Raw genomic sequence first — 27875 nt, 5'->3', positions numbered from 1 at the left:
CTGGCTTCTTTCAAGTACTGAAACTCTGCTAATGATGATAGTTTTCATGGTTTGCAGCCAGTGCAGGTGGCGAGCGCTGGGCCGAAGGGGATCCTGTGCTCAGTGCCCTGCTTGGAGGCCTTCATGCGTGCGAAGGAGGCACGCCAGAATGTGCGTGTCTCTTTCCGGGACGGCACCCGTGTTCCTGCCTACACCCTGCCCAGCGGGCAGGCTATCCAGACTCAGGCTCCGCTCCAGCCACAGACACAGGCTCGGGACGAGCTGGGCCGAAACCTGCCTGAAGATGTGTACAGCTTTATCCAGGAAGTGGCACGAATCCAGGCTCTGGGTCACACTGTGCGAACAGGTGAGCTGCGCTATTTGGAGTTCACATTGAAGTAGGAGAGCTTCCTTTCCATTCCTTTGGATCTTCATGGCATGTGTGCTTAATTAAGAAGGGGTGCAAAGTTGAATGGTCAACTTCCATTGATCTTAAGAAAACATTTAGGTATGATGTGTCCTTATGCTATTAGAACTGTCAAAAAAGTTGTGCCCGTCATAATGAGCGGTTGAATGTGTCAGTTTAGAGTAACTATCATTTTATATAGTGGTTCATTGACTTTTCAACATACCAGGCCTTAAAGGGGCACCGCGATGATTTCCTCAGTAGCGGTTAATATCATTAAATAGATTCATCATGTGTTCCAGAGCGCAGGGCAGAAAGAATTATTGAAATCGGAGCATGCAAACGAAAGTTATTCCACTCTGAAAATTCAAAATGAAAAGCTCAAACGAAAACGTATTTCACTCGCCCATTTTGCTCATCCAGTACCAAGATTGGGCGCTACCAATCAGAACCGCGCCTAGCACACACGCAGCGGAAGCATGCATGCATTGTTGCTTTGTCGGGGCTGTAGACAGCCGCGCATTTTGACAGCATGCGGTGCTGTTGTCAGGACAGGGGTAGCAACAACAAAGAAGCTCCCCGATGTTTCTTTTTTAGTTGGACTGAAAGGCTGTCAACTGTACCCCCCCCCCCCCCCAAACTCGACTCCCGTCTCCTCTCCAGCCTTTCTCCACAATTTTGGGCAAGGTGTGCAGACTGGCTTTTTTTTCGCTGCCGTCTTGGTGTGGTTTGAGCCAGCGTTCCTTGAACAGCGCTGCCCGCCACGAACGTTTGAAGTGGAATGGAAAGTGTCGCCCCTAGCTTTATTCTCGTTAGTTTTCGTTCGCTGTCCCTGCTTCTTTCCAGTGTTTGTGGCATACGAAAAGCTTTCAGTACTCGGATACATAATATTTTGGATCCATTTCGCAAGTATAAAGGAACAGTATGCAAACTGTAAGCCCAACCAATGAGAAATGCAGCGCCCAAACTGGATGCCACCTCATTTCCACTGCCGTGAATGGCCGCTGCGTTGCGACACCATCGGCTCGAAGCAAGCATTTCTGGCGAAGATTAAAATATCAACTGTTACGGTTTCGGCGATCTCATGGCGCGTTCAGGACTCACAATGTCCCTTACTCTGCATGCAAAGAATAAGGACCTCATGCTTTATCTGCGTCGCAGGGCACCTTTAAAGGGCTTCTGAAATACCTTCTGAGGAGTGCACATCAACTCGCTTAATCACAGCATTGTGCTGTCATAAAAGCCTGAGCCACTTCTACAGCAGCAGGGGACCCACAGTCACGCGTGAAAGTTGGCGAGCCCTTCCTGGCGACTTTTTCATGCTCGCGCCCTCCTCCGTCGCTCGCACCTCTGTATACAAGTTTACAGGTGGCCAGTGGTTAGATTCTTTCAGACTTCAGGCAGCTACCACGGCCGTGGCCAGTAAGCCGTGTAGCTCCGGCGGGTAAAGGAGCTCCACTTCTGTAGGTGGGGGCGGCAGAGGAGCACCAACCTTCCAGTGTACAAAAAGTGAGGAGAAGAGAGGGAAAGGCGCGAAGACATTGAAATGAAAATTTTGTCTACAGATAACTCTGCTTCTACGAAGTGCATTAAAAAAATTCTTGCTGGAGAATATTCGTCAAGCGGCATGCTTCAACATCCAAGGCATACCGGGACTCGGTGGGACCCGAAAAATAGTCCGAATAATAGAACAGTCCGAAAAATCCGTGAACTTAAAAAAATGAACTTTTCTGCGGAAAATCGGCTTTCAAAATCGCGAAAATCACCGCTCTCCATGTTCCGCCTGCAAGCGATAATATTACCGTATTTACTCGAATGTAACGCGACCGCGAATGTAACGCGAGGGGTGACTTTACATGCTGCCCAGTGGGAAAAAAATAAAACCACGAATATAACGCGAGGCTTACAGACGCAAAACAAAGTACCTTTAATGAACATCGTGGCCAACATGTTTATTCATCTTCCTCGCTTTCGGACTCGGAGTTCTCGGAAACAGAGTCCTCCTTTTCGCTGTCGACCTCCCAGACGATGTCATCCTCTGTGCCATCGAGGTTATTGGATATGCAGCACTTCTTGAACGAACGAACGACCATGTCGCGAGGCAGGCTGTACCACGCGGCAGACACCCACCCGCGGATGGTTGACTCGTTGAGATCAAGTCTTCGAGCTGCAGCAGAATTCCCGAGTTCTTCAGCTAACAAAATCGCTTTTCTCTTAAAACGAGCGTCGTACTGAGCACGACGCGTTGCCATCGTGTGCACTGAATTGACTGAATCAACACCGCGAAAGACGCCACAAGAACACCACGCGTTGAGCGCAAGATTGCAACGAACACAAAGAACGCTTTGGCTTTGGATGGATGGGGATTTGGCCTAATTTGGCTTCCCTGGTACCCATGTTGCCAACATAAGATAGCAAAACTGCGGAAACCGAAACCGAGCTGATAGCTTCGAAATGGCTGCACCGCGGCACTGCTTTAGGTTACAGCCACTGTACTTTAGGCCATTCGAAGTGCAGTATTCGATTATAACGCGTGGGTAGACTTTAAGCGGAATAAATCTTGGAAAAAACTCGCGTTACATTCGAGTAAATACGGTATACTCTGAGTCATAGCCGTACTTTCCTCATGCCCGCACCCTATCACATCATGATAGCAGATAGTGCGACGCGGCTGCGATCATGCCGCGAATGAATGCACTCGCTGCGTGAAGCAAGAACAGTCAGTTTGCATGGAGCAATGACGTTCGCGAAGACCGAGAGGTAACGCACGGGAAGATGCGAGCGCCTCCGAATGCAGTCCCCCCCTCCCCCCGTCTACTGCGTTTGCTGCCTCGCACCGCGGGGTGCTTCGTCCAGGCTGCGGCGGACGCTGCAGCTGTCCTGCTGTACAGTTTTCAATGCGATTGCGCACCCTTTGTAGGCCATCTTGATGGCAATGGAAAGCATCTCATTATCTCAAATGGCAACGATGGAGAACAAATAGCCAAGCCTATCCAGGCCAGTCCGATTGCGCCCTCCGAGCCGATTCCATTTAAATCCGAGATGGCGCCTTTCACGGTGGTGGCAAATGGGTTGGTAGTTACAGCGATGCCCGCTGGCGTCTATATTAGGCCGAAGTAACAAACTTTCGGTTGAAAAGCGATCACCACAATATTGTTGGCGTCTATTTTAGTCCGAAAATTCGAACTTTTAGACTCCGCAAAGTCCGAAATATTGGTCGCAAAAATGTACACATTCCTATAAGGTGCGCAACAGTTCCTCAGCGAAGTCCGAAATATCGCGCTAGTCCGAATTATTGGAGTCCGAAGTATCGGTCGGCTACTGTAGAGCCCCTTTCGGAGCCTCTTGAACTCCCCTACGGACATGGTCTAGCCAGGCTCGTCTTATGTAAGCCAACTGTAATTTCTGGCTCATGGCGAGTCCAATTTGTCATGTGTTTTGTGGCACTCCTTTTTGGTTTAAGTCGATTGGGGCTCATCCAAAGCAATTTTTTTTTTTTTTTTGCTGACAGCTGGCAGTATGAGTATGAAATGATCATTCTGGTGCAATTTTCGAAAGAAAGAAAGTGTCCGTTAGGGGTTTAAGAGAATCCCACTGTACAGAATAAGGGAAAAATATTGCTGTTTTATGACCTGTTTCTTTGAAAATTGCTCCACTCTGAAGTCTGTCTTGTTCTATCTGCTATCACATCACTTGATTGCCTCAACATTCATAAAAAAAATTATATAGAAAGTATCATGTGAAGTGTGGTGGCGCCATCTGTTGATACATACTGTAATATAGGGCTTGTCCGGTTGGCTGGTTGAAGTGTCTTTTTTTTTGTTCGACCCTCCAAGTCTTCTTCTGATTTTCCAAGAGCCTAGGAGATTCTGGATACTTAAGAACAGGCGTGCACCCAAAGGTCATACAGCAAATATCTGGCACGTGATGTGTGTCCAGAGCGATAGCATCGGGGAGCTATGTGTTGAGGCAGTAGGCACTCAATTCATTACAGTTATGCTGGGGTTTCATCACTATCCTTGTGTTTGCGATGAATGCACATACCACTAGGCTATTACCCTTTCCTATCTTGCTTTAAAAACAGGTTTCCTAACAAAATGTGGTCGACTTCGTGATCAGAATAAAATTTTGATTATTTCAATGTCTAATTGAAACAATGTACAACAGTCATAGAAACATGGCCTGAAAGTATTCTGGGATTTTAAACTCATTTGTTATTGAACATGAACCAAATATTTACTCACACTCTATGTCAGAAGCAAGAAAACGATACTGCACACCAGAGAAAGAAAAGTTATTTCTTTTGTTTCGCGACATTTAAAGCAGCTGTAGCAAAGGGTTTAGCAAAGGGTTGTCTAGTGGAGGCTTTCAGAGAAGGCTGTTAATCCTGATCTCACTAGTACACTCGCACTACCATGCTAGATGTTTGCAGTGTGGAGGCAGTTATCACTCTCACTCAATATTTGACATAATCTCAATGTCCCTGGCTAAGCAGACACCTCCAGGTCATGAATGCTAGTCCCAAACAGACTTGTCGTCCTGCTCCACCATGTTTGTTTTCATTTATGGGATTCTTGCTTGGCTGAAGTTCTGTCTCAAAATGCAAGGTCTAGGTACTGGTGTCATTGTGCTGCAAGATAAATTTATTGCTTTTTATTAAATATTCGAGGACCTTGAAGAATTTTCGAGTATTACATCACAATTTCAATGCACATACGCTTTTTTACTTGTAGTTTTACCTTCCAGTTGTCGTTACTGTTATCTGCAAATGACATTGTTTACCATGTAGCACTGAAAGAGTGCAAAAGACATTCCAGGTATCGAATTTCATTCGCTTCAAATGACATTAACACAAATGACATTACATAGGGGCAAACTGCCCCTATGTAGCTCATTTTTGCATGCTGAATATGCTACCAAACTACTGAACAAACCATTCAGCATGTTTTTATCTTTCTCTAATAGTCTTTCTAGCAGGAAAAAGAAAAATGTGAAAGCTTGTCAAGGTTTTAAGCCTTTTTCATCACTCAACTGCCTCATAGTACTTCTTGAAGCAATTTTCAGTTCTAAAGCAAGTTGTCTTTTACATCTGAAAGACCGAGGTACGGATACATACCACATTTGAGGTCTTTTTACAAAGTCATTGGTGAAACTATGTACGCTTTTTTTTCTACAAAACCACTGGTTGAAACGCCTTAAAAGTAATGTCATTGCAAGAGCTATTATACCATTTGTATGCTTGTGAGATATTTATGCAGCTCGCGCCTTACAAAGGGATATTCTTTCAGTTTGACAGGCATTACAAAGAATGCGCCTGCATCGTTGCCTTTCGTTCCTGTGAGCTACACACTGCACATGTTGTGAAGCAGGAATTGCAGCAAGAGCATACATACCTATGGAAAACAAGTATTAAAAAGTTTAGACTGCCACTGAAGCATTGTGTGTGCCGTCTTGTGAAAGGGTAGAGGACCAGCTGCAATCTGGGTTGGCCACTTGCGGCATCAGTTTGCGACTTGTCCGGTGTTAGATCCAGTATCAGTCTTTATCAGCTGTGCTACTGATGCCAGCCTACTAATAAATCTTCTAAATATTTGTACGGAGGCTTTGCATATTACTTATTATGCAGGAGCATCTCGCTTGCAATCAGTACAGCTTAGGTGTGAAAACACGAGCATTCCATGTTTATTTTTCGTGCTGGCTTATCTAGCCGCCAATGCTTAAAGCTAAACCAGCATGGTTAAGCAAAACTGGTATTGTAACTTTGCTGGCCTGAGATACAGAGTCCCTTTCAGTCGGTTCTTCCTGCACCTTGCTATCATTGTAAGCACACAAACATTTGAGGTGATGTCATAAATCAATTTCAGGAGTGCTAAATGTTGCAAAGAGATTGTGATCTCCACTTTGTGCCACCAGATGGATGATGCATGAAATTTCATGTAGTGTCCGATAAATTCTGCGCAGCAAAATCAGGTTTCGAGCCTCACTCATTCATACTTTTTTCTCTGCTGCTTGCATTTCACAAAGAAAAATATTAACAAAGGAAAGGAATTCGCGAGATGTGCATTCTTCCACGTGGAGCACCCGGTTGCAACAGACGCTGTTGTGCGAATCTTCACATTTGGTGTCCTTGGGGCTACAAAGCATTGAGGGTGAAAGTAAGCTCATTACATGCTGAATGCTCCACAGTAGCCTACTTTTGCTGCATGAGTGTGTTGTTTATTGGTTAAACCAAGTGCATTTGTGCTCAGTTTAGTATTTAGCATGTTTAAAACTCAAAAGAAAACATTCGACAGAAGTCTGTCTGGTTGGGAAATTTAATGTTAGGAGAAGGTAAGTGACGCCAACCAAGTAAAATACAGAAAAAACACGACGTTTCGGGACCGGCTCGGCCCCTTCTTCACGGTGTGACTACGGGCGAGCGCAGCTTGGCTTTTTAAGCCCCTGCGTGAAGGACCTCCGGGTCAATGGCCGCAGCCCATGGACGTAGGATGAGGGGAGAGCCCCCAGGGAACGATTAACATTCTCTCGTGTTTGCTGAATGTGCCACGACTCGAGTAGAAGCCTCCTGCGAGTAGAAGGAGGCTTCTACTCGAGTCGTGGCACATTCAGCAAACACGAGAGAATGTTAATCGTTCCCTGGGGACTCTCCCCTCATCCTACGTCCATGGGCTGCGGCCATTGACCCGGAGGTCCTTCACGCAGGGACTTAAAAAAGCCAAGCTGCGCTCGCCCGTAGTCACACCGTGAAGAAGGGGCCGAGCCGGTCCCGAAACGTCGTGTTTTTCGTGTATTTTACTTGGTTGGCGTCACTTACCTTCTCCTAACATGTTTAAAACTGTTTTTACTGTCCCTTTCTTATCAGTTTTTCTTTCTTGCAGATGGCCTGCCAACAGTATTTAAACAAGACGGTTCCAATGCCCAGGCCCGTTCATTACCCATAGAGGTGGGTGAGCTGGGTGCTTTGCCAAACTTTTTCTGTTTTTATTTATCAAGGCATGGTCTCATTGCTCTGGAAGAGCAGTTCTTAAATAGACGTCTGCTGAAACTTCGCGGTCCTTGAAGATGTTTCCAAGATTTTTGATCATGTTGCGTTTTGATGGAACAGTACTTTTTCCGTAACTGAGTGACTGAACACAGTTGTGCTGCAAATGCTTTCTCAAGTCGGAATCATGCCAGATATAGGACTTGTAAGTTGGAAAAGGTGTTGTTCTGTAGTGTTTATAGCTGCGACAAACTGGCTTGTCATATTAATGAACTTGCAAAATGGTATGATGTGTTTTATTTTTATTATTGCTTGCTTGTGTACCGCAGCTTGAACCATTTATAACAAAACCACTTACGGTTTGGGGCCGTATATATTGCAGCTTTTTTTTGTGACTACCAGTTTGCTTCCCATAGAGCTCATTGTATAGGTGCACTACCACTTAATATGCAGACACATGCAGTAAGAGACCATATATGGTTTCTGGAAAGCTCGAAGGCACGCCTTTTGGTAGGAGTGGCAGCCATGCTCTGCTGATTGCAGAAGAAAGTGGGAGGAAGGGGAGAGTGGTTCAAAGCTGAAGACAGTAGGTAATAAATAGGGGGACTCCAAGGGTGAGTTCTTCTGGTTTCCCCGCTAACCGATGCACTCCCATTAGGTGCACTGATTGGATAAAACTGGACATGTGAATGACGCCTCCTACCTACCAAGCTCCCAGCACTCTTGGTATGCACTGCTCGCACAGTAAAACCGTGTTCATTCGAAGTACTGGGACTGTGAAAAATGTTTAAATTAACTGGGTTTTCGAATTCACCGAGCACAGCGAAAAATTCGGGACCCAGGCAAAAAATTTTGTTGCAAACTTTGCAATTAGCATATACTGCCGCGTAAAAGTCTACCCCCCCCCCCCCCCCCCCCCCCCCAACTCGTAGCCGCTGCTGGTCAGAAAAAAAAAAGTTGATTCTAAATACTAGTCGACAAATGCACCACCCACCCCTCTCTGTCCCTCCCTCCTCCTGCGTGGTCCTGCCACCGCACTTTGTTTCGTAGTTTTCCCGCGGGTTGGAATCCCAGCACATGCGCAACTCTAAGCAATAAATGCTTAACAATGCGTTTACAAGGATGTCAGTCTGAAACAATTAGTGGACGTCAAAAGTGGAAAAATGGCGCTCCATCCTGTCTTCCAATACTCACGTGTAGCCTGACTGACTATAGGAGCAAACCGAACTGCGAACAGGCCTGTAGTTTCTGATTCCGGCGTGACACACGCCTCTGAGATTACCTGAAATTTACTCTTGCACTACTAATCTCTAATCCGAGGAAGCGACTGCCAGGGCGAACAAACCAGGTAAACGACATGCAATTCGAATTTTCTTCAGTGGAACTGATTTACATATGAATTGACGGGGGTTTTTTTTGTGCATGTATGTCTGGAGCTTCATGCGTTCTGCCATAAGCAGACGCCGGCACACGGGGCGTACTACTTTTCCGCTCTTCCAAAACTACCTCAGGCTGACCCCCCAATATCGCATGGTTGTTTTTCCGAAGAGAGGTTGGCTTACATGCAATAGTACTGAAGTAATCAGAGATGCCAGTAACCTACTCCTTTGAGCCCATGCAGCGCAAAAGAAACTGCGTATGCCGGTGTTGGGCGCAGCGAACCCATTGCGGGGACGGAGCAAGAAGGGGGTTGCGTTGCGGGACAGTGTTAGGAGTATTGGGGCTGGGGCTCTTCGCATGTCAAGCATCTGCATCGCTTTGCTGCACTGCTTCACAGCTCCGAAGGGCCGTCACTTCACCGGTTTGCAGCGAAATCGGGATTTGGGATTCCCACGTAGCACCCCAAATCTTGGAATTAACCAGGCTGGTGCAGGCCACCACTTCAAATTATCCGGTCAATTTTACGCTAGAAATTACTGGACCACGGAAATTCTTCGCATTGCCCAGGATTTCGAATTAACAGAGTTCAATTTGTTGAGGTTTTACTGTATGTATGCGGGCAGCAGACTGGTTCGATGTAAGCGGAGAGAAGAAGGAAAAAGCAGTTCTCTGCATCTTGTTGTTAGACCTGACACAGAAGAGACGTGCCTCAGTGCTTTGTGAAAAGTTTCATTTGATGATTGCACTGCGATGACAGAGTGGGCAAGTCAGCGGCTTCTCTGTTCATCGAGAAGACAGGAAAAAGCAGTGTTTTTTTTTTCTTTGAAGCAAAGGAGATTGTGAGAGATAAAAGCAGCCTGGCTAGAGTATACCAGAAATACAATGTCTCATACACTTCTGTGTCTGCCAATTGGAAGAATAGAATGAGGATGTGTGCGGATTTGTGCACTGAATTGCAAGGTTCGTGCTCAGAACGTTCCGGTGAGTGGTTACTGTAACAAGCTAAAACCAGATGTTTTGAAAACGTTTTGGGACATGATGGTCTTAACCCTTTAAACGGCTGATTTCAGACTTTCAAAGACTGACATGGGATTTTCGCCGGCGAAAGTGAAAAAGTTGGTGACTCTGCTGCCATTCAGGCCTGGCTTGACATTAATGTTGAAAGCACGTTCAAATACACAACCCAAAATTATAATTACTCTCACCTATAAAATGTGCGATGGGGGCTTGCAAAAGTCCTAATAACAACATCCCTGTGCCTTCACAGAACAGAGATCTGGTATGGTCAGATCTGGGTGCTTTGTGCGCAACACCTGTGGTGGACTGAAAGACTCTGCTTGTAGAATTGGTAACAGGTTTGTGATGAAAGGACCAAGATAAGAGAGAGGGAAGGAGGAAATAAATAAATGACAAATAATTTTTGCCTAAATTCAATGAATGTGCAAAAGCAGATTTGCATGAACGATAACAACGACGATGAAGGAGAATTTTCTGTCTGTGTCTTTGCGCTGCAGATGGAAGTAGATAAAGGCGACGGTGTGCAATGCACAGTGCGAGTGTGTGTTGCACTTGAACATGAGGCTTGCTCAGCTGCAGCGATAGCCTAGTGTTTTCGAGCACCGACCAGTGAAGCTGATCTGTTTGTGCCACCGTGGGTTCGACTCCCAGTCGCGACAATATTTGTTTCATTGATTTGTATTTACCGTATTTACCCAATTCCAACGCGCACCTTTTTTCGGGGAAAATACGTCTCAAAATCGCATGCGCGTTGGATTCGAGTGCAAACCGAAACTGCCCCATAGCTGCCCATCGTCATCGCCATTATACGATGTGGGAGCTCACTAACTGCTGGAAACATGGGAGCACGTTTGCTCGTCGTTTTCTGCGTCGCAGGAGCCGTTTTCAACCGGTGTGGCGCTTGTCATTGGTCGCGTGCTCAGCGACCACGGACCGCGTTCACGACGACGGTATCCCGTGCACTGCCGCGGGCGGACGCCTCATCACTGCCGTTGCACGATCAAGATACGCGGATCGAAGAATATGTTGATGAAACAACGGTTGTCGGAAACGCGTCATTTCGGCGGTAAAGTTCCAAAAACGATGAGACTCCTTTCTGTTTTGCGGCCGACTCTCTGACAGAGTTACATCGTCCGCAGGCGGGGCACGCCGCGCCGCTGACGAGGTCGTGCATCATGCCGATCTCACAGATAACAGCGCTCCCGCGCCCGTTTTTACTGTCGAAGATCTTTATCTTTCGCTCAGACGCACTGACGAAGTCATGGATGCTCCGCAAGAAGCATCGCCGTTGCCGCAGTTACGCCTAGCAGCAGACGAACCTCCCATAACCGGAGCTCTCCGCTTGCGCTTGGGGCGTCTTCCTTTATACTGATGCTTTGTCAGGAAATTGCGTGAGCGAAAATCTCGTTTCTCAGTCACATCCATAGCGGAGATAGGAGAAAAACCCGGGCAGAAGCGTTGGTTCACGTCTCGGTGGCGGCAGAACGAAGAAAGAGCGTCTGCGCCCGACCGTGCGGTGGAATGCTCGTAGCCAATGGAACGGCTCCGATCGTACCACGTGATTTGAAGGGCCAGTCGCGACGCTCGACTCGGGCGGGAAACGATCTTTTTTTTCGTATTTTTATCAAGAATGCGCCGCTGCCGAAGTGGCTTCTCGCATGTCGTAGACGATGGGTAGGCCTACTTCCCCGCGAATATTCAAGAGCGGGCGACGCCGTGGAGCGAAATGCCGCGTTCCCGAAATTCGGTCAAATTCGCACTTTCGCGAGCCACCGCGAGTGCTTTAATAGTATTTTTTACTAACTTCCCATTGATTATTGGCTTTGATTTTTTTACACATAAAAGAAGAGGCTTGGGGGAATACAAAACGCAAGAAAAATACAAAATCGACTTTATCGAAAAAAATCGCGGTTTTTTCACCCGCATCTCCCCTTAAAATATAAAAACGGTTGCAAATTATTTTCATTCGTGGAAGTCACATGCACGTTAGAAGCGGGGCTTGTAGTTTTTTTTTTTCATTACCAATATCGGGCGCGCGTTAGAATCGGGGCTTGAAAATTTTTTTTTTTTTTTTGGTGCCGTAAATTGGGTGCGCGTTGGAATCGGGGGCGCGTTGGAATTGGGTAAATACGGTATTTATTTCTCTTGGCACAAACCCACAAACATCGCAAGATACTTGGCACAAACTGACAAACAACTCAAGGTCTTGCTCTGGGTTTACCCATCAGAATAAGTGCTTTCACTCTAATTGTGATTTCAGAGATAGCTATGCACCTTTGGTGTGCTTGGAGCCACAGGGAAAGTTGAAACAAAACAGAAAAGAGATTGCAAAAAAAATGCTAAACCCTTGCTGTTTTCAGCTGCGTTGACTTGAGCTTGTCATGCCCTCACTCTATGGCTCTCGTCATACATGATGCAATGAATGCTCTTTATAGCTTTAAGGCATTTCATTTTCAAGTAACAGACATTCAAACATACTCTGCATGCTTGCATATATTTGTGGTAGGGGGCACTTCGAGAAGATTAATTTTCCTGACCCCTTCAATGTGAATTTGAAGGGATTCTGTTGAGGTTGTACCTCTGTGGATGAGGAGGTCAGTGATCAAACGAGACATTCTGTAATGCAGTCCATGTCACCTTGTAAAAGCTGGTCACCGCATTTTTGTCTTCTTTCAGCTGCTACGGCTGGCTATGGATGTTGGGAAGCCAACAAAGTCTGGTGAGTTCACTGAAATTGTTGTATACTAGTTTCTCTGTTTTTTTTTAGTAGCCATCCAGCAGGTAAAGTATGTCGCTATCTTACTAGACACCTCTTCCTAGTTTCACAGTCCTGGGCTGTAAATAATGCTCTCAAACCAGATGCAAAGTTGGCTGTCCTTTCTTTCTTGCGGCTTTTTTGTGTGTGTTGTGTGGTTCTGCAACCGGCAACAACTTTTATTGGCAATGAAGGGTGGAGTGTCCGTAATATGCCGTTCCGCCAAATAGTCCGGCCGCAGGATGTTGCTCTCTGTGCTCTTGATTCGCTCCATTGCTGATGTAGCTGACGCCATCTGTGGAAACTTCTTGTAACAAGACGTGCCAAGAAAATTCCTTGTAAGCAAGGAAATTGTTTTTGCCTTCACTCTCCAACGTTAAAAGTCGGCAGTTATGTTATACATATGGCTTAAATAATGAATACAGTTGAGCCCACTTGTAATGAACGCGAAGGCTGCGCGGATTGCATTCGTTGTATGTAAGGGTTGGACTTTCCGGTTTACACCGAAAAAAAAAGATAAAAGTGCACCAAATTCAGTTCTTGAAATTTTGTTTTAACTAGAAAGTCAGTATTCTTGGCATGCAAGGCACAGCTAGCTGGCTGTTGTATACGAGTTACACTCATTCTATTTTTCGATGACTGTTCACTTCCTTCTTGTTATCTCAATTACGTTTGTTACCCAAGTGCTCGCACTATACGGGAGCGTTGGTATAAAAGTCTATAAAGTAGGGAAGCCAGGGGTCTGTTGCGATGGCAGTATTCATCATCATCATCATCATTTATTTTCTCTTAAGGACCCCTAGGTGGGGCATTACATAAGGGGGAGCAAAAAAACGAAATCGCAAACAATAGGAACATTTGAAATATAACAGTGAAGAAGGCAAAACAATTGTTAAAAGAGCAATGCAAAATGAAAAAAGGGAACAATCACAGGTACACTGTGGCCATCACGCTATATTAAGAGGAGGGACATGGGAACACTGATTAGCAGACAAGGGTTCAACAATGTAACAAGTGGAGAGGTGGTACTCAAGAGAGTCGGGCATTACACTGTAAGTGCGCTAAGGAAAAAGATAAGATAAAAGCAGGGTTTTGAATTTGTTTGGATCGCGCTCAGTTTCAACTGCCTCAGGCAGCTCATTCAGGCAGCTCATTGTTGGATAAGCAGTACAGTTGTGCGATATGAGGTATTGCTCCACTGGCTCGCACACCTCTGCAGATGAGGAAGCAGCACCTTTTTGCCACCTGCTGGCTAAGCACCCTTTGTTCACTGTCGTCACATACTGAGAGCAGGTAGTCGGGTAGGTTTATCAGCTGCATGTAGGACACGGACATGAAACCATTTACGGGCATCACGAAAAAAGTATGCTCTGGCTACCGCAAGGATTGTGTGGCAGTTCCATCGCTGCCATCAATATGCAGACCATGTGGTTCCCCTCCCTACCCTCGCATTAAACCCAGCGACAACTCAACAATAACATGTCAACCTAGTTCTTAGAAGTAAACTTCCACTCTCGTTTTTTTCTGCTGGCTGTCTCATTTAACATGAGTTACTTATTAAGGACTTAGCAATTTCTTCTACAGGCTCAGCTCTAAGTACTACCATTTGCATGTTAATTACTGGCAAATAAATTGTTCACAGTGACAAAAACACAGAGACAGACCTTTAAATGACTTTTGACCTCGCATGATTGCAAGATGAAATCACCAAAAAAAAGTCACTATCTCATTTGTCTGAAATAATATTTGCCAAAAAAAAAAAAAACTAAACTTGTGTTCTTAAATAAACACTGGGAAAAGTCCACCAAATTTTCAAAAAAAAATAAAAATCGAAAAGTAAAAACCCTAGTTGTATCCGAGCTTCGTAGTAAGTGGACTTAAATTACAGCTGAAAATAGTCAGATAAAAGTAACATTTATATCTTAAAGAAGTCCATTATGCATGCGTGCTTCTTCAAATTGGACCCAGTCACAGCTCTTTTCAAGCTCTTCATTTCAGTCTTGCGCTCTTCGCCAGTACCCTTGCTGCCGACAGTGTGTTCTGGGGAGGCAGTTTACTGCTAGCGGTGGTAGGTGGGTCGCCTTGTCATCAAATTAGTTGTAGTCAGGGGGCGTTTGCACAGTTAAACCTGGATGTTGCGAACTGCCATGTAGCGAAACCCTCAGTATTGCGAAGTTTCTCAATTGCCCAACACTGCCCCCGTTAAAGTGCGCACATTTGCAAACTGTATGTAGCAGAGTGGCTGCGGCGATTGACTGTGATATAATGATCTCGCTACCCAACTGTAGCTAGAGCTGCGTTGCTAGAATTTTGGCCGAACCACTCGAAAATTGTCATAAAACATGAACTGTGTTGCAGTGGCCACGTTTCGATGGAGGTAAAACGCAAAAGGCACCCATGTACTGTGCAATGTCAGTGCACGTTAAAAGATCCCCAGGCGGTCGAAATTATTCTGGAGCCCTCCACTACGGCATCTTTCTTCCTTTCTTCTTTCACTCCCTCCTTACCACTACCGCATCTTTCTTCCTTTCTTCTTTCGCTCCCTCCTTTATCCCTTCCCTTACGGTGTCCACTGAGATGTGAAACAGATACTGTGCCATTTCCTTTTGCGTATAGTTTTTCAAAACCATTCTAAAAAAATTTTGGTGTTTCTAAACTGCACTCACTAGCTTGACATGCATGATCTCGCGCTTGTCACAATCTAAATGAACCTGCGCTTCGCTCATGTGACCGATGGGCAGCAAGTGGCAAAAGTGCATATTCGGTAGTGCTAGGCCTAGTATGACAGAAATTTGTTGATAGCCATCAAGGGCCGCTACAGCTGGTGCCCATGCTATCCCAGTTCACGTGCATTTCAGCGTGTTTAGTGAATGTTTGTTTTTGTGCCTCATTCTTTTTGCATGCATTCACTCAGTGAATTTGCTTAAGGTCGCTTAGTATCTCAACATGTTTGCACAACATCCGTGCATGAAACATAGTCTAAATGCTCAGGGTGTGTGAAGTAATGAGCAACATATATCTAAATTGAGGCAGTGATCGAAATTAATTGCTTTTACATTCCTCATTTGTTGTTAACGTCCGACAAATGCAGCGCCCACAGTGCGTTCCGAAGAAGACTTGGCATTAGGCACTACCTGACTCGCATTCAAATTTGCGTGTGCAGTGTCCGGAGCAGTCTGCTTGCTCACTACTTTGCTTCGTCACTTCGGCCACTATCACAAAACTATGGCCATTATGCCCAAGGAGACACAATCTTGTGCATTGAGCAGAAATTACAATAGGTAAAGAAATTTTACTCATTAGCGCCGTCAATGATCATGGCAAAAAAAACCATGCCTTCACGATCACGCCTGATTGTTAACTTTTTAACTATTGCTGATAGGCACCCCGTGGCAATTAGAGATTTGTACCTGGCCATAAACAGTAGCCATTTAAGTTTTTAGAATTTAGAAAGCGCGATTACCCTGGCTGCTATGGTGGAATTGTGGACAAAGGTGGTCACGTAGAACATGTGTCATGGATTAACGTGCACAGGTGACCATCGCGTTGCGCTCACCACTGGTGCATGGTTTTTAATTGTCTGAAATTGTCAATTTGTTGAACCAAAGCACCGAGAGTAATTGCATTATTGAAATTGTTGGAACTAGAGTGACTATTACTCATGGCTAGCTACAAATCTGTGATTGCAACCAGGTGCCTAACTGTAATAGTTAGAAAGCTAACTCTTGGAATACAGTCAGCCAAATTACTATTAACATAATAAACTTTTTTTTCCAAGGTCCACCAATCCTGGTATATTACTAGCCACAAAAGCAATCTTTTTACTTGAAAAAGCCCAATTTTGAAGATTAGTGGCGTGTATTCCTGAAACACCTTATCTTCTCCCTTGCTTGCAGTACAGCCATGTTCTCAAAGTTCCGATATTGACATAAGTTTATTGGCATAACTTAGTTTGGCTTGGCACACATCTCACGTTATTCAACAAGTTGAAGGAGCTAAGGTGCAAAATTCAAGTTGCATTTTGTTGAATGTGTGAACCGGGCTGTAAGGAGACAGTTCTACATGAGTGAGAAAATGGTCTGGGAGTGGCAGAAAGCCGTAAAAGTACCCCTGTCAGTGAAGCCAACAAAAAAAAAGTCGGCAGAGACACTTAAGACTGCTTACGTGTGAGAAGGCGTAAATCCGCCCGCTCACTTTGTGAACGCAGTCGCGGCGTGCTGCCGCGTGGTGTAGCCCGATGCCACACAGCTGGCAATTCTACCTCTGCATGGGTCTACAAAGCTTTCGTCACGATGCTGCCGCACCCCTTTTGATCTGCACGCTGGTCCTCCATCTAAGGTTATGACGCGATAGCTAATGGGTTAATGCCCATATATGCAGAATTGGTCTTTCTTTACTTAACATTAATCTATAGCTCCCTGGGAGTCCTCATACCACACCTGGCACAGTGGTGCAGCAGTGAAGTGGCACGCCACTGCCCTGGGATGGCAGGTGCTGCCACCAGTGGAATTTCTGCGACCCAGGTTGCTCTTCCCAAGCAACCTCGTGTGACCAACCATTAGTTTATCCACCACAATTTAGGTTGCATGTGGACGCCACCAATGCCTTCGGATGGCAGGTGCTGCCACCGGTGGAATTTCTGCGACCCAGGTTGCTCTTCCTAAGCAACCTCGTGTGACCAACCATTAGTTTATCCACCACAATGTAGGTTGCATGTGGACGCCACCAATGCCTTCGGATGGCAGGTGCTGCCACCGGTGGAATTTCTGCGACCCAGGTTGCTCTTCCCAAGCAACCTCGTGTGACCAACCATTAGTTTATCCACCACAATTTAGGTTGCATGTGGACGCCACCAATGCCTTCGGATGGCAGGTGCTGCCACCGGTGGAATTTCTGTGACCCAGGTTGCTCTTCTCAAGCAACCTCGTGTGACCAACCATTAGTTTATCCACCACAATTTAGGTTGCATGTGGACGCCACCAATGCGGATGGCAGGTGCTGCCACCGGTGGAATTTCTGCGACCCAGGTTGCTCTTCCCAAGCAACCTCGTGTGACCAACCATTAGTTTATCCACCACAATTTAGGTTGCATGTGGACGCCACCAATGCCTTCGGATGGCAGGTGCTGCCACCGGTGGAATTTCTGCGACCCAGGTTGCTCTTCCCAAGCAACCTCGTGTGACCAACCATTAGTTTATCCACCACAATTTAGGTTGCATGTGGACGCCACCAATGCCTTCGGATGGCAGGTGCTGCCACCGGTGGAATTTCTGCGACCCAGGTTGCTCTTCCCAAGCAACCTCGTGTGACCAACCATTAGTTTATCCACCACAATTTAGGTTGCATGTGGACGCCACCAATGCCTTCGGATGGCAGGTGCTGCCACCGGTGGAATTTCTGCGACCCAGGTTGCTCTTCCCAAGCAACCTCGTGTGACCAACCATTAGTTTATCCACCACAATTTAGGTTGCATGTGGATGCCACCAATGCCTTCGGATGGCAGGTGCTGCCACCGGTGGAATTTCTGCGACCCAGGTTGCTCTTCCCAAGCAACCTCGTGTGACCAACCATTAGTTTATCCACCACAATTTAGGTTGCATGTGGATGCCACCAATGCCTTCGGATGGCAGGTGCTGCCACCGGTGGAATTTGAGTGATCCAGGTTGCTCTTCCTGGGCAACTTCGCATGACCAATCATTAATTTAACCGCCACCTGCCAGATTGCATGTGGATGCCATTTTATGTGGGTACCATCAATTCCCGCCACACACACACACACGGATTTTCGCTTAATGGGGCAGGTTAGGCTTGCACCCTAAAAAGCGTACTCGGACAAATATATCCTAACCAGAGCACAAAGATCATCTTTGGATTGCAGTCAGAGATCCTCAGCGCATTTTAATGTGATTGCGTTTAGGTTATTGCCTTAAAAAAAAATTCTGGCTTCTTTGTCACGTAATTCTCTCATTGGTTGAGGTCACGTGATCTTGTGACATCATTATAACCTGGCCATCATGGCAGGTGGCAACCTGCTCACCTTGGCAGTTAAATTAATTATTGATTGAGATAGGTCACATGACCTTGCAACTTCTTCACAACCTTGCCGCCGTGGCACCTGGCAGTGTGCATACCGAGTTGTGAGCTATCTGCCCAGGTGGCACCTGGCAGTAATAAGATTAATTCAGATTAATTCAGTGCAATCGCCACCTGCGCCAGGGGTGCTATGAGGACTCCAGCCATTTATGAATGTGATTGAGAGTGTCATGACGTCATCAACATGGCGTCACCACCTGTAGACCAATCATAGGGCACCGCCAAATTCGAACGTCCGAGGACCCATAAAATTGTGAAGCTGGCCCACCCCCAAAAATTACAAGGGACCCCCCAGAATTTTGGAAGTATGCCGACCCCAAATAGTGGATCAAGACGGATTAGTGGTTTGGTTTGGTTTATGGGGTTTAACGTCCCAAAGCGACTAAGGCTATGAGAGACGCCGTAGTGGAGGGCTCCGGAAATTTCAACCACCTGGGGTTCTTTAACGTGCACTCACATCGCACAGTACACGGGCCTCGAATTTCTCCTCCAAAGAAATTCAGCCGCCGCGGCCGCGATCGAACCCGCGTCTTTCGGGCCAGCAGCCGAGCACCATAGCCACTGAGCCATAGCCATAGCCACTGAGGATTAGTAGGGTCAGATTAGTATAATGCCATATTATTAGTATAACTTCAGCTTCTGACATCCAGAAATGCTTGGAATATCTACCCTTTGCTTGAGTGTCTGTGTTCCCCGGAGGCTTCCTGACGTCTCTCTCTGGCCTTCTTGACCTCCTCATCCCAGCAGCTCTTGGGCTTGCATCATCCTTTCCCTTTTGGCCTGTCTCGCACCTTCGCAAGCTTTAGCTCCAATAACTGACGTAAATTTGTGTAAGTTCATTCTGTTTTATTATCCCAGAAATTATTTTTTCGTTTGTTTGGTTGCTGCTTCGAATTGCTTATCCGAGTAAAACGTACCATCTGGTTGTTCATTTTGCCTCATTCCTACATTGGTTTCTCTTCTGAAACTCAGCTTGATATGCTTGTGGTGACTACCTATAGTAGGATGCAACGTAAAAAAACAGCATTTGTCAACACCGGGCCACGGTCCGTGGAGTCTTTCTTGTATTACTCCGCTAGCCAATCAACAGTAAACAAAATCACCTTTTAAAAGTTCGACTGTATTAAACGAGCCCTTTATCAAAATTTTAGGGCTTTTAATTTTTTCTTGTCATTGGCTTCTTGTTAGGTGACAAGAAAAGTTTTACAAGGTCTACTTTTTTGTCGTGGAGAAATTCTGTGCGGCGGCCCGAAATATGGGCGGAGCTTCACTGCTGACTTAAAGGGGCTCTGAAACACCTTTTGAGGAGAGCACATCAACTCGCTCAATCACTACGTTGTATTGTCATGAAAACCAGAGCCAAACACTTCTACACGTAGCAGAGGTCCCACAATCACGCGTTAAAGTTGGCGAGCCCTTCCCGGCTACTTTTTCATGCTCGCACCCTCCTGTCGCTCGTACCTTTGTATACAAGTCGAGAAATGGCTGTTGGTTACATTCTTTCAGACGTCAGGCAGCTACCACAGCCACAGTCAACAAGCTGCATAGCTCCGGCAGGTCTGGAAGCTCCGCTCCTGGAGGTAGGGCCGGCGGAGGAGCGCTGCCCTTCCAGCGTTCAAAAAGTGATGAAAGGAGGGGGAAAGGTGCGAAGACGCTGAAATTAAAATTTTGACTACAGATAATTCAGCTTCTACAAAGCGCATTATAAAAATTGTTGCTGGACAGCATTCATGAAGCGACCTACTTTAACATCTCAGGCATAGTGCAACTTTATTAGAATCGCTTTAAGTTGTATCCGATCGTAGAGTTCCAGAGCCATGTTCATCTGTGTTCATTGCGCCTAGCCTATTATACATCCTGTGTGACGTAAGTGCATAATCTATATCGTCAGGTATGAGCCCTTCACACTTCTCAGTACTATTACATAGAACTAAATCATGCCTTTCGAAAATTTCCAGCAGCATGCCACCTGTCGAATCTGTGTACCCATCCGGGTCTTGTGTGTGTGCATTCATTTCGCATAGTATAATTATCTCGCCCTCTCCTCCTAGCTCATCAGCGTCGTTTGAAATACATTCTACCATTCTTTTGTTTTGTTTTGTTTTCCTCTTTGGCATTAGCTCCTGTCCACAGGCACGGCTTGCCTGCACCTGGCGCCATCTGGTTCCCTCCGGGCAATCCGCGCATGGGCTGTGGCGCCCCGTAGAATTTGGATTGCGCTATGCTATAACTCTTTATAGGAGCGAGTGGCGCCAGGTGCTGGCGGTGCACGCAAGCTGCGCACACTTCTGCCGCGTCGGGACCAATCAGCGCATGCGCACTGACGGTGCACGCCATCGGTGCACGGAGGCCATCTTGTCCGGGCAGCTTAGCAACGGCGTCGTAGTTGCTATTTACAAACCGGGCGTTAGCAGATGGCCGCGGCGTAGCATTTGCGGTGCGGTGTAGGCGGACTGCTCGAGTTTGTTTTTGATCGTGCTCACAGGCTAACGTTGGCACCGTTCACTCCTGCAAAACTCTCGTTGCATGCATGGATTTCAACGTGCTCGGCGACCACGATCGCACGGGCATTTCGTCTACTGCGTCACTGCTTGGAGCCGTCGGGAGACCGCTGCTGCTCACTGAGGAGCATTCGCGCTGTTCGTTCACCAGTGATTCAATACGGCATGCGCTAGAGAGGTTGTCGGCGCATTGTGCGGACGTTTCGCGTCCTGTGCGTGTGCCATTCGCGCTCCCGTTTCCATCGGCAGTGAAACCTTGTTGCTACCTATGCGTGTTCTTGCAACGCTCCAGCAATTGTCACTGGTGTTGGTATAACTGTCGTTTTCGTTTTTCGGCGATTGCGCTTGTGTTAGCGGCGGGGGCCAATACATGGTCAGAGAACGATATTGTAAAAGAAGCAGCTGCGCTCGCTCTGCTCTTAGTATACAGAAACTTTGTTACACGCCCATTTGAAGCGTGTAACGTTTGAAGCGTCTAGCGAGCTCTAGCTTCTGGGACGTGCGGGGCTCAAGTGTATTCGTTCATATCGTGGCCAATTCTGTGGTTCTGGTCGCGCAGTATGTTTAGACCAGTTTCCTGTAGCAGGTTTTGCAATTGCTTTTCTAGCTGATGTCATAGTCAAGAAGTGCGAAAAAGGCGAAGCTCTAACTGAGTTTGGAGGCCTTTTCTCACATGTGTTTATTGTGCCCATGTCCTGTGATAGTGTGATTTGTGGTAAAAAGTACTTACTGAAATGAGGATCCACATGTGCGGTGAATTATATTGATGCCTTTGGTTGTGTTGAAGAAAAATAATTTGATGCATACATTACGTACAATAGATCGACTTTCATTGTCTGTATTGTCGATCAAGTGAAGTAGGCTACTATGCAGTGACATTACAAGCTAGTATTTCACCAAGTAGAGAAAAGTGGCGCGTACAGCTGCAGCTCTGCACATTAAACATGAAACACAGCATTGAAATGATGCATAACACCGTGAAACTTATACTGCAACCACTGGGTACTCCTAAACTTCTAGAAGTGGTCTGAAAAGCTGTGATCGTATATATTATGCACAATTCTAGATCTGTGGATATGAAACATGCTCTGTTGCCATGCTACAAAGGGTGGATTTATGGAAGAGGGCAGTCACATTTTAAACATGTATTTCCTGGTCTTTTTTCATTGAGAAAAAGGTGTTCAGAATAGTTATCCTATGGTCACTCACCTCTATGAGTGGTTCTTGAATCAAAAGTCATGGTTGGCACGGCCACCATTACAACACATTATAATACTACATTTTGTGTTCAGGGTCAAGAACTCAAACTTTTCAGTATATTTGCCCATCCTCACTGCTGCATGAGAAAGCATTCCTTGCATGGCCAGCCGCACGAAAACATGCTATGGAGATAAGTATAGTATTTAAGACCAACAACAAAATACTGCAGAATTTTTTTTACCCTCACTGCTGCAGCAGAAGGCACTGTTGACACAGCCAGCTTCCCATACATATGCAATGGAAGCAGATTGCAACATTCAGCAACAAAAGCTGCATTAAAAGGCAGGTTGAACACTAAGGTGGGGTGTGACCATGCATGGCAGCATTGTTCACGACTCAGCTGAAAGCAGACACGTGCACACTCATTCAGCATAAAACTGAGAGGTTTGTGCTATCCACCGGAGAGCGTGATTAAAGTGTGGCCAGTATGTGGGACACTGTTATGCAAGATAGCATGCAAACAACCCAACATCAATAACCTTGCTGAGGGATCTCGTGCATGAACCTCTAAACTGAATCTAGCAAGGAAGGATTTTTTTTACAACCTCATGAGCACATTAGACAGCTGTCCCCTCAAAAATCATTATGCTCTCAAATAGAAAGTGTTGCAGAGTGCCATTCAAATATAAGCCTTGTGCCAGCAAGCTGGACATGTAAGGCTTCCAGGGTAGCCATATACATAGCTTGCATGTGACGTCACTTCCGCCCCCATCAAGCGCTTGCGGCCATGCTGCTGAACTATTCGGCCGTCCCCACCCATCTGCCCTGTGATGCCTGACCACACCTCGGACGCTTTGGATAAACTTCTTAACTTTCGGGCGCGATGCCTACTCCACAGAGGAATGAACCATTCAGTGCAGGCCACTGGTAGCAGACAAAGTGAAAATTTGCGACGATATAGGTCCGTACACGCTGCGACTTGGGGTCGACGCGACGATGGGCGTTGATATGTTCCCTGAAGTGGCCCAGGGGGATATCGTGTACTCTTTCCAGCTTTGTGAGGTTGGAAGAAATGAAAGCCTTGGAAAAAATGGAGGCACACAACGATTTCTACAGTAGGTGGGTGAGAAGCCTGTCTGCGATGCGCCTACGAGGCGAAAAGCTCGGCCTCGGCACGCCGCTTTCTCTGCCGTCATTGCTCGCTGTGGTCGTGGCAATCCAAACCGGCTTGCCTAATGCTGTAGATGGGATGCAGCGGCACGGGACCCAGTCTGTGTTTGTGTTGTCAGACAGATCGGATGGTGTCAATTAAAACAGCAACATTCACTTCAGGGTGTAGCCATTGCTTCCCATGTTTTCGCAAACATTTAGTTGACGACACAAGCCTCTTACCTGTCACAAAGTGCGCTCCGCACTCAAGTAAATTTAGGTTGTCGGGGTCCAAATCGCCGCACTTAATGCGAGCCAGCCACAGCTGGTACAGATTCGTACTGAGTCATGGAGCGCTCGCACTTGCATGCCTACGATTATCTTGAGAATGCGGATGAAGTTAGTGTTAATCGGCTTCTTCTTTCACCTGGAGCTGTCGCTATGGTTGAAGCAGCCAAGGGTGGCACACAAAACCATACTTAATCTATGGACGGACGAGAACCAACACGATGCGAGCTAACATAGGCAGCGGTAAGCTAGAGGCGGTATGGCGGTGCTTCGGCAGCATAGCTGACTCGCAACCGACGGCCACCGGATGTGACATCGGTGCAAGCTATACTAAATCATTTCAGGAAACTTAAGCTCAAAGGCAGTACTTTACACTGCATTAAGGTCGGATAGTTTGTTCGGAAGCATCATAAATACACTGTGTTCCAAGACGCACACCATAAAAAAAAAGAAATAAAAAATGAACCACAACCTGCAGTAACAAGTTCTATTTCAGTGGCACCATGTGCAACAGTTTATATAAGAAAAAATGTCTGTGGCTTAGCTTGGTTAAGCCCGGCAAATGCGAAAGCAATATCCGTAGCTACACCATGGTTCAGCTGGTAGTGTAGCTGGTGGTGGTGCTTGTGGTTAGACTTGTGGTGATGCATCGGTTACACAATCCAATCCATTGAAATCCACTCCAATGCAATCCGATCCAATCCAATGCAATGCAATGCTGAAGTGGTCGTGTGTAGATTACCGTTATCCCGGTGTGTGATGAAGAGCGCTGAAAGGCGCGGCGGGCGCAAGAGTTAGGCAGCAGTTACCAAGCGCGGCCTCGCCTCGCGACGGCACAAGTTGGGCCCCTGGTTATTGCGGCAGATGGTATGACGTCGTAGCAGAGGTCAAGCTCAATGGTAGCTACTGCGGCCTCGCCACGCGAGGAGCTGAAAGTGAAAGTAGTATTGCTTTCGCAATAAAAATGAACACAAACAAGCATGCTATTCAAAGTGTACACTATAGGTTTGGTTTCTTCTGCTATATTTTGGCTGCAGCTGTTTACCGGTACACAGTTTCACTCAACTAAAATTTTGTGCCCTTCACCTCACCTGGTGAAATGACCCTTCTAGCCATGCGATTAACACGAGTGTAAGTATGCCAGTATATTTCATCAAGTGCAGCCTGCAAGGAACACAGGGGCACATTATCTCCGCCGTGGCAAAACGACGCAGGCAAAAGCGGTGAAAGACACTGCGTACCAAGGTGGGCCACCGCAATAAGTGAAAGTTCCTTCCCGGGCGTACCGCTGTTGCGATAAGCGCGTTCGCCGAATGCTACTTGATTATGACCATGCAAGGCCGGACTGTTTCGTTCGAACAAGAGAGCAAGAATGACGCGGAGACGACGCGGCAAAGAGCAATACCTAGAAGGAGCCGAATGTCTCGTACGAATATTTCCGGTGTCTCCAGTACATGAACAACGGTCAGAAACCAAGCGCCACTCGCACTGGAGTCTCTTTGGGCCAGCTCCTTCGATGGGTTTGAAACGCGCGCGCGGGGAAATGTTCGTAAACAAGAGCGCGCCCGGACAACATGGCGCCGAGCTTGTTTCCGGCTTCAAAAAATGTTTCGTGACGGCCGACTGGGAACTCCCTTGACCTAATGGAGTGCGAGGGAGTTTCACCTCGAAGGAGTTGTCTCCGTGTCACACGGCCTGTAACGAACTTCTCAGACGATCCGCCAGGGGCACATTAGGCGCTGCTTATTTAGTGCAAACACATAAAAGAATAACGTTAAAAACAACTTAAATGTTATTAATTCTTCATTTTTCTAACCAAAGTGCTGGAAAGGCGGCTGACGCTTCGCTGGCGGAGGCAGCGCGGGTTGCGCGGATGCATCGTTTATCGTGGAGGTAGTACACGCGCGAGGTGCGAACATGTGCATGACCACCATCCATGGCGACCACAGATAAAAACAAACAAATATGGCGCAGTCAAGGCAATAAGCTGTAAAGTACAGTGTTCTAGAACACTACTGTAAACTAAGCGCCTAGCTCGAGAGTACAGTGCTGCCACTAAAATTAAACATAACTAACCGAGCTGTAATGCTTACTTATGATATAATAACGAATAGAGTCACTATTAAAAGTATATTTATTTAAGGCAAAGGTTGTTTACTTACTCGGAAGTAAAGCGCACTGGAAGCGAGAGTTCTCCCTTCACCCTTCGAGGGCATAGAGTTTCTTACTATTACCTAGAGGCATAGAGTTTCTTACTACTACCTAGAGGGAAAGCTGGCGGCGCTGCACTTCAGCCACCATGGACGCTCAAAGCATCATGGGGCGGTGAGCTACTTGTTGCGGCACAGTCGTAGTTTTTCGGGAACAGAGTGGCAGTACTAAGGCGTTTCATGCCGAAAACGTAGTTCGTCTGTGCGTAGACGACTTTCGCGCGAACGCAGTGTGCAAAAGCCATAGTAGTGAAAACGCGACGACACACGACGCCAATAAAAGGTTTTACTCATCCGAAATGCCATTAAAAAACCTCTTAAAGTATCTAAACAACAACATTTCTTTTGAAAATATATTTACTTTTAAAAGTGCGCCTGTTAATTACGAAATATTAGTTTTTTTTTGTGTTCATCACTTGGCCAATAGGAAAGCTAGTCATCTCTTATTTTGGGCAAACTTTGCACTTAAATGCTTTTCTGCTCGGTTGTTGTAATCATTAGACAAGATATTGAATGTTAGGACGTTTGTAGTTATCAAACAGCTTTATTTTTTTATTATTTTTTGGCCAAAAGTTGCAGTTCCGCAACAAGTAGCTCACCGCCCCATGATGCTTTGAGCGCCCATGGTGGCTGATGTGGTCACGTGGGGTCTCCATGCAAACTCCCATAGACGGCTTGCCAGCTTTCCCTCTAGGTAATAGTAAGAAACTCTATGCCTAGAGGGAAAGCTGGCGGCGCTGCCCTTCAGCCACCGTGGACGCCCAAAGCATCATGGGGCGGTGAGCTACTTGTTGCGGGACAGTCGTAGTTTTTCGGGAACACAGAGTGGTACTACTCAGACGTTTCATTTCAAAAACGTTGTTCGTGTGTGCGCAGACGACTTTCGCGCGACCGCAGTGTGCAAAAACCATAGTAGTGAAAACGCGACGACACACGACGCCAATAAAAGGTGTTACTCTTCTGAAATGCCATTAAAAAACCTCTTAAAGTATCTAAGCAACAACATTTTTTTTGAAAACATATTTACCTTTAAAAATGCGCTTGTTAATTACGAAATATTAGTTCTTATAGTGTTCATTGCTTGGCCAATAGGAGAGCGAGTCGTCTCTTATTTTGGGCAAATTTTGCACTTAAATGCTTTTCTGCTCGTTTGTTGCAATCATTAGACAAGATTTTCAATGTCAGGACGTTTGTAGTTATCAAACAGCTTTATTTTTTATTATTTTTTGGCCAAAAGTTGCAGTTCCGCAACAAGTAGCTCACCGCCCCATGATGCTTTGAGCGCCCATGGTGGCTGAGGTGGTCACGTGGGGTCTCCATGCAAACTCCCATAGACGGCTTGCCAGCTTTCCCTCTAGGTAATAGTAAGAAACTATGTTCGAGGGCATGGAGGTAAAAAAACTAGGAGAGAGTGCGCTCAGCCTCTGCAAGCCATCCTCCTCTGACGCCGCTGCCGAGGGCCCTTTTGCGCACTGACTCATGGGAAATAGGCCCTCCTCCACAGTTACCAGACTACCAGCCAGCGGTGCTTTTTAGTGAACGTCCGTGCTCCGAAGTAGCGCAGAAGCGCAGCGCCTGTGTTGCTTTGGCGGAATGCGTACCGAGCTCGAGTCCGCGTCTCAACACTTCTGTTGATTACACTCTTGAGTTCTTGAGTGCACTGTAGAAAACTGCAGGTAAACTTTTCATCAAAGGGTGCGGCCGCGACCTCGTCACTGTTCAACTGTGGTTCATAAAGAGAATGGAGAGGAATTCCTTTCGTCGTTATACGCACATACGGAGCGTTTATTTCAGCGCATGCTATAAGCGGAGAACTCGAGAGTAGGCGAAGAAACGAGCCTCTAAAAAAGGGCGCAGCGGCTTCCAGAGCGCTCACGGCGGACGGACGTGTTGAACGAGCGCTCCGGCGCGCTGC

The 27875-nt window shown here is 46.5% G+C and overlaps 1 protein-coding gene across 1 annotated transcript in view; it reads left to right on the top strand.

Moving 5' to 3' along the window:
• LOC149360019 (uncharacterized) overlaps nt 1-27875 on the top strand; it is a 39940-nt gene that overhangs the window by 2744 nt on the left and 9321 nt on the right. The window contains exons 3-5 of the mRNA XM_089572132.1: nt 58-346; nt 7264-7328; nt 12441-12483. Coding sequence (XP_089428258.1) covers nt 58-346; nt 7264-7328; nt 12441-12483 — 397 coding nt within the window. The remainder of the gene's footprint in view (nt 1-57; nt 347-7263; nt 7329-12440; nt 12484-27875) is intronic.

This window comes from Amblyomma mixtum, chromosome 2 (assembly GCF_055824585.1).
Source record: "Amblyomma mixtum isolate Tamu chromosome 2, ASM5582458v1, whole genome shotgun sequence".
Lineage (NCBI taxonomy): Eukaryota > Metazoa > Arthropoda > Arachnida > Ixodida > Ixodidae > Amblyomma > Amblyomma mixtum.
The sequence above is the reverse complement of the archived record's forward strand: the minus strand, read 5'-3'. Positions and strand labels throughout refer to the sequence as shown.